This window comes from Marmota monax, unplaced genomic scaffold, assembly GCF_021218885.2.
Source record: "Marmota monax isolate L192 unplaced genomic scaffold, Marmota_monax_Labrador192_F-V1.1 WCK01_AAM20220418_F8-fsc00028, whole genome shotgun sequence".
Taxonomy (NCBI): Eukaryota; Metazoa; Chordata; class Mammalia; order Rodentia; family Sciuridae; genus Marmota; species Marmota monax.
Window position 1 is genome coordinate 13,436,679 of NW_026694779.1, and position 15,208 is coordinate 13,451,886.

General features: G+C 48.4%; 1 protein-coding gene across 2 annotated transcripts in view; it reads left to right on the plus strand.

Annotated features, from left to right (window-relative positions):
- Pdzrn3 (PDZ domain containing ring finger 3) overlaps positions 1 to 15,208 on the plus strand; it is a 211,842-nt gene that overhangs the window by 3,139 nt on the left and 193,495 nt on the right. For both annotated transcript variants that reach the window (XM_046425616.2, XM_046425617.2), the window contains exon 2: positions 12,979 to 13,065. In XM_046425616.2, the coding sequence (XP_046281572.1) occupies positions 12,979 to 13,065 (87 nt within the window). The remainder of the gene's footprint in view (positions 1 to 12,978; positions 13,066 to 15,208) is intronic.

Genomic DNA, 15,208 nt, shown 5'->3' on the forward strand with positions numbered 1-15,208 from the left:
GAATTAAAAATATGATACTTGAATCAAAACTGTAGATGCTTTTGAGGCTCCGCTGGGTTGGGAGAGGAAATGGAGGGTACTAAGTTGGGGGACAAGATGATGGTTTTGAGCACACAGCAGGGCCTTGTTCTGGAGTGAAAGCCTGCTTGGCATGTCGTGGATCTCAGTGCCAGCCATGGGGACCATCAGTGGTCTGCTTGGAGAGCTGCCCTAGACGGTTTTCCTGGCCCCAGACCCTGATGGGACACCATGGCCCACCTCAGCTGAGGTCTTGGGGAAGCTTGTTCCTCTAGTCCCGGAGTTAACCCTGAGTGGCCCTTGACCAGAGCTTCCCCTCCTCCTGCATCAGCCATAGAAGTCTTCCCTCTTGAAAGTGGCTAAGGACTGGTTTATTTCCTCGGGCCCACTCTGTGTCTTGCTGAGCACTGTTTCTTCACCTCCCAAAGGCAAAAGTTTTGACACTGCCTGGAACCTCTCATGTAAGCACTTAAATTTCTTTTTTCTCCCTCCCTCCCTCTTTTTCTCTCTTTGTTATTAACAGATCCTAATGTTTGCTTCTCTGTTACAAGCTGAAATAGATAAGAAACACTCAGAGCCTAAAACCCATTCCATAAGTGATCTGGCTAGCTCTGGGTGATCTTAGATTAGATTGAAGCCATCTTAGATTTCAATTTTTGGATGCTTGCTGAGTGCTTGGAGTTCTGCAGTGCTGTAACCCACACAGACGCTGTTTCCTGTTCCTGATGTGAGTTAGGTTAGTGCTTCTCAAACTTAGCCTGGAAGGAATCACTAAACCTACCTGAGTCCCATCCCTAGAGATTCTGATCCCTGGTAGGGCGGGCCTGGGGCCTGAGGCTCTGCCTTTCTAATGAGCTCCCTGGGGATGCTGGTCCTTGGAAGGGCTGTTGAGTGAGTAGAGCAACATGGGCTGTTCTTCTTTGTATCTCCATGGTTTTACTGATGTAGTGGGTTAGTTACTTGGCAGTGCTGGGGGTCTAACTCGGGCCCTTGCATGTGCATTACAAGGCCCTTGGCATGAACTTCGTCCCAGCCCTCTGATCATTGCCTGAAGTCCCCTCCCTGATCATTTTAGAACCAGGATGATGTGTTAAAACCCACATCACCAGCAGTTAATTGCTAGGTCGCCATGGTCTAGAAAGACATGCTAACATGTCAGAGTCTAGGCTGCCGCAGACCTGGTGACGGCACGGTTTTGCTTCCCGCCTGTTTCCCATCCTAACACACCTGACCGTAAGAGCAAATCCACTTTAGAACACAAGTTTCTTCGGCTTTCTGCAAAAGGGAATATCCTGAGTAAAGTTTCTTTGGGATTATGAGACGTTTGAGGCTGATCCTTACACCTCCTGCTCGTGGAAATCCTTATCCCGTCTTTCATTACATGCTGTGAATCTTACCTCCTAATATACCGTGAGCCTCTTCGCTATTCTCCAGCTCATTCAAGTGATCCCTCTGTCTAAGTCAAGGTTTCTCCCCACCTGCCCCTTAACACCTTGGATTGGGTGATTCCTGGTGGGGTGTGCATTCACGGTGGTGATTCAGAGAAGTGGTTTGTACATCAGAGAATGTCCAGCCCCATCCATGGCATCTGCCTATCCTGGGGAGTTGAAGGTATCTCCAGACCTGGCCAAATGGGGGAGCAGATTGGCCTTGGCCTCCACCATCACTGACTTCTGCCTCTGTTTCATTCGTTGCCTGGTGCCAGGAATCTTCTCTTGGAGATGTAAATGTGGCCTCACTCTTCCTTCCTAAGTTTTCTGCCTTCCTGTTTCCTGTGCGTGGCCCTAAGGTCCAGCCTGTTCTAGAGCCTGCTGGCCACCTGCCCTCCATGTTCCTTTTCCAGCTTCATTGGTCTCTGAGGGTCCAGGATGTGCCCCCAAGCTCCCCATGCCTCTGAGCCCATGTGCCTGCTCTTGTCTGCACCTGGGACCATCTTCCCAAGTTCACTGCATCATCTGCCAGTTTTCCAACCTCTCCCCTCCCCCCAGCCCTTCGGCCACCACTGAGGATTTGCTCCTATGTAGGTGACCCTGCGTATCAGCTCCAGCACCCCTGCCTGTGGAAGGACAGACTTCTCTGACCCGCAGCGTCTGGTGCCCACACCTCTCCCTGTGGCACTCCTCCTTCATGACCTTTATCATAGCTGTAACTGAATAACTGACAGGATCTGTGTTATTCAGGGCCATGTCCTCTGCACGGGATCCTTTACCATGTACACGGTAAGCTCTTGGTGTATTCCTTTGGTGGACACCTTCAAGACCAAAAGGGCTGTCCTGCCAGCCATCAGAACTTGGCAGATTGCTAACCCCACATGGGTTGGCACTAAACAAGAATGGTATTGTTCTGTGACCTGCTCCCTGCTGGGGAAAAATTGTTTCCAGGTCTTTGGGCGGCATACTTTGTCTACCATTGGATACACCCAGATCAAGTTGTATCAAGCCCCAAATCTCAGAAACTTTTTTTTTTTCCATTTCAGAACTGGAGATAAGTGACTCTAATAAACAATTGTGTCAAGATGTTCCAGATGTCGGGACACTTTGAAACCTATCTAGGAGCGTGTGCCACCCACTATCTTGTCTCCGGCACCTTCCTGTAGCACATCTAACCAATCAATCCACTTGAGCTAGATAAGAATCGAAGGCTTTTGCCTCTATCCCATTCCAGTGGTTTACAAAAAAAGTTAGGATTCAGTTTATAAATGTATCCCCAACCACACTGGGTTGAATGAGCTTTACCTGAGTGATGCAAATGTCAAGATTCATGTACTAGTGGTTCTTTGTTCAGAAACGATGCCTGCCTCTCCGTAAAGAGTACTTGAGTAAGTATCTTTCTAAAGCATCTGTGCACTGGACTGTTGACCAAGAAGCTTAAAATGAAATGAACGTGTTTGTTGGGTCTCATTGGGTGCCATACTTTCAGAGATGAGAGCATATGCACACACGATCTTCATCTTCTCTTTGCTTTTTGCTATTCACTCTTTTTAGGAGAGAGAGACAGTAGAATATTGTGAAGCAGATTGGTTAAAGTCTAAGTGTGAACCCAAAGTTCAAGTCAGAGATCAAGCACCCAAATCAGCAAAGTGTTCATTCCTGTAGCAAAACCCCCTCAGCACTCGCACAGGCTTCCTGAGGACTGTGGCTCCGTGCCAGGCTCCTCATGGGTTGAGCTGTGCATATGTTCCTCTATTTAATGCTCAGATCCTGTAGACTTGTCTCTTACCCTGACTGTTACCTTGCACATGGCCGATGGGAACAGAGAAGTCCAGAAGTTTAGGTAGCATGCACAGCATGTTCCCCAGGCTCTTTTGTCGGCTTCCAGTCTATGGTGACAAAATGTGCTCGTCCCTTGCCACATGTCCTGCTTTCAAAGGTCTAGTAGAGAATGTGTGGCATGGAAGACAGATCCTAGCTATAAAAGAGATTTCAACTAACTAAATAAGAAGGAACACAGAGATGGTATCCTGGATGGATAGTACCTCATATCTTTACATTTTATCTTGGTTGTTTTAAAGGTGGTTAATGGTAGGAATCAAGTGAAATCCTTCTAGACATACTGTTGTTATGGTTGGTCACTTTATGTCCCGAGTCCCTGGCTTCCTATGTCCTGTGGTGGCTCCTTGGGATACAAAAGTGAAATTGAGGAACTTTAATTCATGGGACCAGACACTACTTGTGCCTCTGAAAATACAACCCAAGTCTTGCTGTTCTTTGCTCACCCAAGCTTTTTGAGCTGTGAGATAGTCACTGCCTCCCCGTGAGTAATGGTGTCCTAATAAGCCGGTTCCAATAAGAAGGGGAAGTGGTGTAACATAATCATTACTCTTGTAAAGAAAATGACTACCAGATGGAGCCGGGCAGCCATCTTTCTCACCCTCTCCATGTGCATAATTACAGGGCACACACACCCTTCAGGAGAGCAGTCCTGTAGCACCCGGACCCCGGGAGGGTACGTGTGTGCAGCCAGGAGTCCTGGGCAGAGAGGTTACCCTGGAATTTCATTCACATCCGCTTTTAGGTGTCCTGTGCATTCTGCTATGGGGGGATCAAAGAGGGACAAAGTCCCATCAGCCTGCTGTCAAGGTTGGGTGTAGGCTGTGGGTGCAGCAGCAGGCTCCAGGTGTCCTGAGCTGAGCTAGTGTGTGGGGTTGTCATCCAGACCCTGGAATTGGGGGTACCAAGCCCTTAGGGAACATGTGCCATGTGTTTGACACCGTAGGTGGGTATTAAAAAAAAAAATCGCTGAAGAAATGTTAGAAAACTGGATTGTTCTAGAGAGGAATGGAGGAGCATTCAGTTTGACCATGAGCCTCCCATTGGCCTGAGCAGCCCAGAATTTGGATTTCTCTTCTCTGTTTTCTCATGGCAGGAAGCAGGTGGAAGAGGGGCCTCCAGCCCAGTTCCACTGCCTCAGGGTGGCAGCTTAGGCCTACCAGGTCCCGGGGAGCCGACAGTGCAGGAATGACAGACCTGCAGGGCTGGGGCATGTATTCATATCTGTCCCATGCAAATTAAAGCCCGGACAACTCCCTCCTCCTCATAAGTGAGAACTGATCATTTCATAGCCTTCGCTTTCTTTGTAATTTGGGGAAGAAAATCGGGTTGGGTAATTGAATGTTTAAATTTCAACATCTCCCATCACCCTGTCTGTTGGGACTGCTGTAACTAAAATACCCCCAAACTGGCCCACTTATAAGCAACAGAAATTTATGTCTCAGAGTTCTGGAGGCTGGGAAGCCCAAGGTCAAGGTGCAGGCAGATTCAGTGTTGGGTGAGGAGCTTCTTGTTCACAGGTGGTATCTTTCCTCAAAGGGGAAGGGTCAGGGGTCTCTCCAGGGCCCCTTTTTATAAAGGACACTAATTTCTGATCACAGCTCAAGGGCCCTATCTGTGAATACCGCTGCCTTGGGGGTAGGATCTCAACATGTGAATTTCGGGGGATGCAGATATTCATACCATAGCACCCCCCTTAGTCCATCCAGTGGGCATGTTAAGGTCCTGCAGCACTTTAAACAAGGCCTGTGGAGGTAATGTTGCTGGTGGAGTCCATGTTTTGAGTAGTTTTGGTGAATATCCACCCAGAAAGCAGATGCATCGATGACAAAAATATGCAAGGTACTAGAAATAGAAAATCACACCTTTAGGGGTTTATCTGTTTTTCTCTCGGAAAGCATTGGGCAATTTTTATTTATTTCTCTTACATTATTTTCCAAAACTCTCATGTTTGGCTTGTTCATATTCATACACCATCTTGCAGATATTGTGACTCTGGCTAAGCTATTTTTGTTTGCTTGCTCCTGTACCCGCTTCCCCGTGCCCTTTGTCTCGTGGCAGCCAGTTTGGGTGAGGGATACAGCCTGCTAAGCCTCCCCTTGTTCAGCCTCAGGCGTGAGCTGCTTCCTCTTGATTCTTCTTCCAAAAGGCATGCTTTAGGCCTGGAGATTGAATTACAGGGAGGACTTTGCTCTGCTTCATTCAAAATTACACAGTTTGCATTATGAAGGGAACAGAAGCATGTGTGGCAAGGGAGACACCCAGCTCCTCAGTGCAGACCCCGGGGCAGCCCGCTCTCCCTCCTGGCCCCCCAGCCCCGCCTCTGCACCTTTTTGACTGGAGGCTGCTGCTAAATATGCAGCCCTTTCTTGTCACCAGTCAGGAGGCAGAGCTGAGCTGTGTGCCTCTCAGGGAGCTTTGCATAATCTGGGACTGAGAGGAACCCTGTCACCCCAGACACAGGCCAGCGGTCACTGGGAGGTTTTCCTCTGAACCCGCTGGGCAGCTTTCCAGCCGAGCCCACTCTGCACCGTGAGTCTGCAGCAATGGCCGGGAAACACCCGTCACTGTGCAAGAAGGGATTTCAGGAAAAGTCCACAGTGACAGTGGCCTGGATGGACTCCATGAGCCACCACGCTGATTAGGAGATGGCACGCACCCAGGTTGCTGAGGCCGGGTTGTCTGGAGGAGGTGACAGAGTGACACTGAAATGAAAAGGGGCTTTGCTGGTGGAAGACAGTTCACGTTCTCAGATGCTTCAAAAGAAAAGGCGTCTTCGTGACCATCATGAGGCGTCTTTGTGACCATTTGAGAACAGTCTGTCACTTAACAACTTATGTGCATTCGGAGAGCTGCCTCCTCCGGTGACTTTGTCACAGGGCAAACACTGGAAAGTGTGTTTATACAGATTTAGGTGCCACCGATGACGCGGGGCCGTGCAGTCTTGAGGGGAATGGCCCTGGTGTGTGTTGATTGCAGTGTATGACTGAACAGTCGTTCTTTGACTTTTCGTGGAGATGTCTCTCCCCGACCCCCCAGATTCTGAAACCGTCAGACCCTAAGTCGAAAGCTGGCCAGTTTGTTTTAGGTAACTTTAACATCCATCCAGGTGTCGCGTGTTGGAATAGGATCGCAAAGCTTATTTTAAGCATCGTTGGCTGCAGGTCCTAAGATGTGAGCTTTTATCTCTGCTTGTGACTTGATGGCCTAGGTGATTTGGGACTTTATGCCACAGTTCAGGTCTTGATATAGCTCCTTTTCCAAAGTCTTGCTCTTTGTTTTGGTCAGCTTTTTCACTACTATGACAGACTTGACAAGAACAAATTTAGAGGAGAAGTTGATCTGGGGACTCATGGTCTCAGGAGTCTCAGTACATAGATGGCCGGCTTCATTCCTGGGGGCCTGGGATGAGGCAGAACATCGGGGAGGAAGGATGTGGTGGAGGAAGGCAGCAGGGCATAGTACCAGGAGGATGAGGGAGAGCTTCATGCAACAAGGACAGAACATGAACCCCACAGGCACACCCCCGGGGACCCACCTCCCCCAGCCACACACTCCCTGCCTAAGGCTACCTCCCAGTCAACCCCTCTGAGGGATTAAGGCCCTGATTACTTAAGGCTCTCAACCCTCTAATCCCTCTTGCATGGTCTCACACATGAGCTCAGGGGGTCGCCTCTACCTAAACTGTGGTGCCCTGTGTCAATCCTAGATCCCTAAGACACACCTGAGGAGACCTGCATTCCCCTAGGGCCCAGCTGCCCCCTCAAATTGGGTTCAGGGTGGAATCTGGGGTGCCAAGGGGCTTTTGAACTTCCTCCCAGGTGCAAGGAGATAGTGATGTCCCTGGACACCAGGATAGGACTTCCCTTCCTCCTGGCACCCTCACCCCTGGCTCCTGGGTGGGAGCTCCCCATCTTCTGGGTCCTAGCTGTTAGGGAAGTGGGGCCTGCCCCAGGGAGCAGGGGCAGCTCTGGGCAAAGCTACCGAGGAGGTGGCCCCTCACTTCTCCTTGGTGCTGCCGTTTCTTCTCTGTTCTTTGCCTGTTTTCTTCCCAGCCCATCCAGACATGCTGATCTGGTAGAATTTGGAGCTGACCAGAGTGTCGGGCAGTGCCCAGGACCCTGTGCTCCCAAACTTACTGTCCTCTGCCTCCGCTGGTCAGATACACGTCCACAGTTTTTCATTTTTTTGTACTGGAGATTGAACCCAGGGACACCTAACCACTGAGCCATATCTCCAGTCCTTTTTTATATTTTATTTAGAGACAGGGCCTCACTGAATTGCCTAGGGCCTCATTAAGTTGCTGAGGCTGGTTTTGAATTTGTAATCCTCCTGCCTCAGCCTCTGGAGCTGCTGGGAATACAGGCATGCCCCATGCGCCCAGACCACAGTTTCGTGAACTTTGTTTCTCTGACCTGTTGTGTGCCATCATCTGTCAGCCATCCTGGGCTCCCAGGCCCACATGCGTGCCGGCCTTGGCATGTGGTCTGTCCAGCTGACCCTGTGCTGGCCAGCAGCCCACTTGGTGAGCAACACCTGCAGGTCCAGGCTGAGCTGCTCCCTGGTTGGTCTTTTCATTGTGTCTTCTCCACCTCCAGAATAAAAACTGTCCTCCAGGCTCGACTCCAGCTGGATCCTGGGGTGGAAGGCCAAAGAGAGACATAAGAAGAACACAGAAGAGCGTGTCTTCTCTTCTCTTCAGACCTCAGGTCTCCCAGGCTTGTGTTGGACAGATTGAGCTCATTTAGGATCAGCCAATGTCCATTGCTTAGATTTTGTAGAAGGGTGAAGAGCATGTGGCTTGGGGGCTGAGATGAGCCCAACCCTGTGCATTGATTGTGTTCTGAGGACTTGCTGTCATTCCGCATATGGAGCATTTATGTACTTAGGAATTTTAAGCTGTCTGATTCTCTATCCATATGCATTCTACAGATGAAAAAACTGTGGTCCTGACTCCACAGTCTGCAATCTTAACCATTATGCAGACCATCGTACCATCAGGGTGCTCTTGGGACTATCAGAGACTCTTCATCTTTGCACCTATTGTTGTATGATCCAATATGCATGTGTGAACTCCTAATTACACAGCTGTTCTACTGGCTAATCCTTCCTGCCAGGATCATTCTTTGGAGGCTGATAAGACAGGATGTAGACATTTACCATCATTGTGCAGACAGCAGGGACCTGAATTCCAATCCTGGACCTCCCACTTTGCCACTATGTGAGACTGAGTCTGTGAGCCTCCTGAGTCTTGGTTTCTCCAGGCGTGGCAAGTTGATATGATGCCTGTCTCAAAAGGCAGCTGGGTTGCTTCATCTGTTGCCCCCCTGAAGGAGGGCTCTTACTCCTCTTTGTTTTATTGTGTTGGGTCACGGAGAAAATTGCAAAGATGGGTTATGATCAAGTACCCAAACATACCAACATTGGGTCAGCTTTCCTTTAAATAAAGGACACCAGTAATCAATACAGTAGGGACAGCAGGAAGGGCAGCACCTGGACCCCCTTGGCCCTCACCCCATTTATGCATCTCTTCAGTTGGTAGAATACGATTGACCCAGGGGTCATTTTTAATATTAATATACTCTATCCTGAAGCACTTGGAGCCCAGAAACAGGTTACATGGTTAATCAAAGATTTATGTTAGCATGTGAATGTGTTGTGTGAGATTCAGTGCTTATAACATCTATTAATAATTCTTCTGACAATTAAACATCGTTAGTATTGTTATTGGGAGGGGGACTAGAAAGGAGAAACCAGAATCAAGGTTGTGAGGTGAGAATAGAATAGATCTGGTAATCAGATGGAGAGATGAAGAGAATCAGCCCAACTGAGCTTTCAGTGGATCTTCCATGTGAATCTCCTGCATGTTGATTTGCTACTGTTACTCCTGAAATAGAAGCTGCAACCTAAAGCCAGCTTCTCTAAACCTCCTGGACAGCAGAGGAGTTCAAGGTGCTTGTAGAAAATAAGAGGACCCTTCTTTCTTCCCAGAAATTGCACCTCGCAAGCCACTGTCCGTCAACTGGATGGTTTGCATGCAGCTGTTTGAAGAACGCATTTTGGCCTTTGTCCATGTGTTCTAGAGGTCCCTGAGGCAAGGGCCACGTTCAGGTGTCTTGGGCACCTCGGATTGCATCTATTGCATATAAAGCATTTCACAAAAATGGCTTGTAGTTTTGTCCCACCACAGGTCTCTTGTGGTAGCCCTCCTATACATGAGTTCCTATTTTGCAGCCTCCACAGCTGAACCATCTGGGGGAGGACATAAGGTGATGTTGACCTACATGGAGTCGTTGTCTGCCTTCCACCCTAAAACTGGGTCGTGCAGAGGAGTGAGGAAGGTCTCGATTGTTAAGTGCCAGCTTGACACCTAACTGGTTCCATAATATGGGACAACGTCCCCCCCCAGGCTTTGTCTTCCACTTTGTGACATGAGGATGGTAACACTGTCACTCTCCAGACGGAGCCCATGAGGAAATGTAGTAAAGCATTTAGGTGTTCAATAGAGTTTCTGGCACATGCCGGTAGCCAATCAATGTCAGCTGTTACCAAGGGCAACACGGTTTAATACAATAATCCTTCCCTGGCCCCCAGTGTGCTTGCTTTCAAGTGGTTATCACACAGTAGATTTTAAACTAATCTGCATCGTCATCTGATTGTGAGTTGTTCTTTGTACCTCCTTTGAGGTTGCCAGACTAAAGCCATCTGCCTCGGATTAGTGGGGAGCTGCAGTATCTATCATTGATTAGTTTTGAAACCCAGGCATGTCAGATATGAGATAACTTGCTTGAGTTCCGGTTGTTTCTGACTACTCCTCTCCTCTAAGAGGACAAGCAAGAAATGGACTCGGGAAGAGTTTTTTGTGTCCAAGGCAGAAAAACAGCTTGGACCTGGGGGTCGTGTTCACATCTCAGAAGCGTTAGGTGGACGCTGAAGTCCTGCTCTGTTAGAGCAGTGAAAGATGTTGCCTTTGTATCTGCTCAGATGAGTTCCAGAGACGGCTGGCGTGGCTGGCATGGCGAGGGACTGTGGATGCTACTGCTGTTGGTTGGGTTTCTTTCAAATGCAATGAAATATGCTCTTACTAAGAAGATTCAGCTGGTTTTCATTAGTGACCATGGCTTGATGGAGACTAACTTCTCTTTTATATCAAAATTCTCTTAACTATGTCAAGGAAGCCATCCTTCCAAAATGAATGTTATGTTGTTCTTATGGAACACCCAGTTCTTAGACCAGAAAGGGATTTTTGCTGTTGTCGTTGTTTTTCTAATGATAAATGGATAAATGGTCATTTTTTATTTTAGAGGATTTTTGTAATTAATGGTTAGGCTCTCGTGAAATTTTTTTGGGAAGGGTACTGGCGATTGAACTCGGAGGCACTCAACCTCTGAGGCACATCCTCAGCCCTATTTTATATTTTATTTAGAGTCAGAGTCTTGCTGAGTTGCTTAGCACCTCACTTTTGCTGAGGCTGGCTTCGAAATCCTGATCCTCCTGCCTCAACCTCCTGAGTTACTGGGATTACAGGCGTGCATCATGTACCCGGCTTCACATGAAATTTTTAAACAGGTTTTATTCTTCTGTGTATGAACTAGTCATAAGGACATGATGACCTGTGATTACTAAGAACTATAGTCAGTAATAGTAATAATGTTTTATAATTTCAGAGGGGGTTATAGGGATTGATCCTAAAGGTACCTTACTACTGAACCATATCCCCAGCGTGCTCTCCCCCCTTTCCTTCCTTCCTTCCTTCCTTCCTTCCTTCCTTCTCTCCCTCCCTCCCTCCCTTCCTCCCCTCACTAAGTTGCTGAGACTGGCTTTGAATTTGCGATCCTCCTGCCTCTGCCTCCGGAGTCACTGGGATTACAGGCTGTGACACCCTCCCCTGCTTTAATAATCTTGTAGAGAGGAGGAGGGTTCTTTTGCAACACGTGGAAACTTAGTTGCATGTTGAGGCCTAAGGCAATACGTGACCCCTTCTTCAGAAAACCCCTGGGGCACTGCAGGGGGAGACACCAGGTTCCTTTGCCTGCTATTGTGGGGGACTCCCATAGTTGTCCCATGTCATTCAAAAGTTACCCATGTTGTCCCAAAAAAGGTGGAAGAGAAAAGCTTCATTAGGAAGCAGTAAATAGCCAAATAAAATCTTTTGTTGTAAGCTTCAGTTATTTTTAACCAGCTTATGACAAAATACTTCGTATTTTTATTACTGCTGTTGACCGGTGACGAGTCCTTGCTTCCCCCATGTTGAAGTATAACACCAGAGAAGCACGCCGAGGCAAGTTTAGAGTGGAAAATAAAAGTTTATTAAAGAACAGCAGAAAAGACTTCTCCCGGAGGAAGAAGGGGACCCAAGAGGTGGAAATCCGTGGAAGTGCGGTTGTCTCTCCATTTTAGTTTTTGGTGAGGGAATGTAGGTGGGAATGCCTGAAGGGTTGGGAGATAGGTGGGCCAAAGAAGTAATCTGGCAGGAAGGACTTCATTAACACTTCTTTGGGATGGGCTGTCTTTAAATCTGCTGGGGCTGTTCATTAACATTTATTTGGGATGGACTTTGGGCCTTGGGCTTTTCTCGGGACCTCATTAACATTTCAAGAGTTGGTCAACTTTTTCGGGAATTTATTCTCATGGCCTCCATTTTAGATCTCACTCTATTAGACCCGATTTACCTAACTACACTGACCACCTAACTTTAAATCTGGTTTCATTTTGATAAGTGTTTAATACCTTGCTTAATCAGAAAACATTAGTGAAGCAAAGGCAGCTGGTATTCAGTTCTCGCGAGGTTTCACGTCCCCTCCATGTAGCTGGAGATATTTCACAGGTGTATTAGTTCCCTGCTGCTCTCAAAGGCTGTAGAGCAACAGGTGGTACAAAAGGTTCACTCTGCTTTAAAAAAAGAAATTTTGTTTTATTGATTTATTTTTCATGTGGTGCTGAGGATCGAACCTAGTGCCTCACAAGTGCTAGGCAAGCTCTCTGCCACTGAGCCCCAGCCCCACTCTGCTTTTATTTCTCTGTTGCTTTTTTGACTGTTGGAGCTTGTGCCAAGTCAACCTCTGCTAGTTTGATTTAAAGGGTATCGCGCTGCCCAGTCTTCAGCACACTGTTTTGTGTTAAAAAGCTCTTTATTGCAGACCTAGTGGACAGGAATGACTTTGTGAAAATGTCTCCTCCCCCTTTTCCATAAGATTCAGGATTTTCTGTGCCATCCCTGCCCCCCCCCCCCCCCCCCCCCAGGTCTTCCAACAGAGATGACCATTGATGGGCCACGCATGCGCTCCAACTTCTGCAGGGGGCTGCCTCTTGAACCTTTCAGGTCTCAACATGAATGCCACCATTGAGAAGGGCCGAGGAACAGAGTCACCATCTAGATGGCCAGTGTCCAGTGGGCAGGTCAATAGAAGGGGGCATTGCAGACAGCAGGGCAGTCTTGTTAGCAGATGTTCGCTGGGCATTTTTATGTGGTCATTCCAGGGCCAGGAGGTATCTGGACATGGTTGGAATCTTCAAAATACAGGCAAGAGTTTGAGGTTGGGTTTCAGGAATTTCATTGGTTAAACTTCCTAAGAGATAAAGGATTTCTTAAATGATTAGCTCTGGCTGTCCCAAGTCCACTTCTAAAGAAAATACCTATCTTCAGTTTCCTGTTTGTAAATAACCACATGGACTCATTTGTCCCCTGTAGGGTGAAGAAACCAGAAGTCTCAGTCTTGTCTTGCACCGGGACTCAGGCTCCCTGGGATTCAATATCATCGGTGGCCGGCCCTGTGTGGTATGTTAATTACTAAATGTGTTTTCCCTTCCCCCGGGTAGCTGGAGGAGAGGCCAGGGTTTGAGGGATGTGTGTGTGGTGGGGTAAGGATTGGAAGCCCTGGTCACTTCTCTCTGCTCTCTGTGATTAGAGTTCACTGTATGTCACCGTCTTCACACAGGGTTTTTTCTTTTGCTCTAGACTTCTGCAAGATGGCAACTCATTCTTCGTTTCTCATTTGGGGTGCATTTTGGTTGAGCTGGATGAAGGTGTGCAAGGGGGTGCAGATGGAACTGAATAACCCAGCCACCCCCTGTCACCAAGCTGGACGGGGGCTGCCACTCTGTCTGTTCCTCCTAGGTCAGGGATGGTCCCCATCCATGGGTCTTCGCCTCCCTTGACCTGTTCTGCCCATTCATCCTCAGCCTCTGCCCTAGAAAGAAGAGGCCAGGGGCTGGGGCTATAGCTCAGTTGGTAGAGTGCTTGCCTCGCATGCACAAGACCTTGGGTTCAAACCCTGGCACCCCCCTCCCCACAAAAAAAAGGCCAAAGTCACCTCTGTCACTTTAACCTGCAGGAAAACGGCTGCAGAGAGGGCCCCTAGGGAGCAGCAAGGGACGTGTTTCAGGGTATCGCCTGACGAGGGGGATTGTCTTGACAGTGAACCATCTCTTGCTCTTCAGTGCCCGTTTGCTCATTTGTCAACTCGAATTAATTGAAAGAAAGGAAAAGAAAAATGAAGTTTGTTGGCCGGGCGTGGTGGTGCACACCTGTAATTCCAGCAGCTCGGGAAGCTGAGGCAGGAGGACCATGAGTTCAAAGCCAGCCTCAGCAACTGTGAGGCGCTAAGCACTTCAATGAGACCCTGTCTCTAAGTAAAATACAAAATGGGACTGGGGATGGGGCTCAGGGGTCGAGTGCCCCTGAGTTCAATCCCTGGTACCACTGCCCATTAAAAAAAAAAAAAAAAAAAAAAAGATTGTTTGCTTGTTCAATAACAAGCAAATAACAGGAAACAAATATTGAGCACAGGTTGTGTGCTAGGACTGGAGGTCCAGCAACACCAGGGAGCAGGGGTCCCTGTGGGCATGCAAGAAGCCAGTCAGTGCAGACAGTCTTTCCAGAGAAGGGTAAGGAGGGCTGGGAGGGTGGCGTGCGGTAGGTTTCTGGAAGCAGTGGGCACCATCAGCTAGGTTAGGAAAGATCGTGAGCAGAAACATAAAGGATGAGAAGATGCCAGCCATGTGGCCATGGGGAGCGGTCCCCTGCTTTCACAGAACTCTCATCTACATGGGGACTCACATCCTTGGTGGGGCAGAAGGAGACTTCCCTGTCCTTGCTGTAGGATCTGTGCTGGAACTAACTAGGCAAACCTGGGGCCACTTATCCCCAGAGGAGGAGGTGTCCTGGGGAGGATCCATTGCAGCTGAGTTTTGAAGGATGAGTAGGAGTTCACTGGGTCAGAAGACCATATTCTTTGGTACAATTGAGCCCTGTGAACTATAAAATAAATCAATTACATTGAGTTAGTTAGAAAATGTATCTATACTATTGAACCAGTGTGTTAGGTTCCTCTACGGATTGCAGGCACAAGGGAGGATTCTAAACAACAAGATCAAATGTGACTCCGAAGTCACATCCCCAGCCCTTTTCATTTTTTTATTTAGGGACAGGGTCTCACTGAGTTGCTTAGGGCCTCACTAAATTGCTGAGGCCGGCTTTGAACTCGTGATTCTCCTTCCCAGCCTCCTGAGCCCCTGGGCTTGCAGGGGTGTGCCTCCACGAGTGCCTCACCTACCCATTTTTGAAGACCACTGACTTGAAAATGGCCAACGGCCTTGCTGTGGGTGCTTGGCACCTCACGTGAGGTCCAGAGCAGGGACAGTACTGCGAGTTAGGGAGTTGGGGGGAGTGGGTGAGGCTGGGCAGGGAAGCGTCAGAAAGAGGCCTGGAGAAGGAAACTGGCCTGATCCCCAAAGGCCTGGTAAGTCCCGTGGTCTGGGGCTTGAATTGGCTAAGGCAGCGGGTGTCCAAACCGTCCAAACCACAGTCGCAATCCAGGGAGTGACATGAAGAGATTTATGCTTAAATAGACTTAGCTTTTGGCCAAAGCCATAGTTTCAAAAGACAAAAAAGGTTTTATTATTAAAAAATGGCAGTTTAG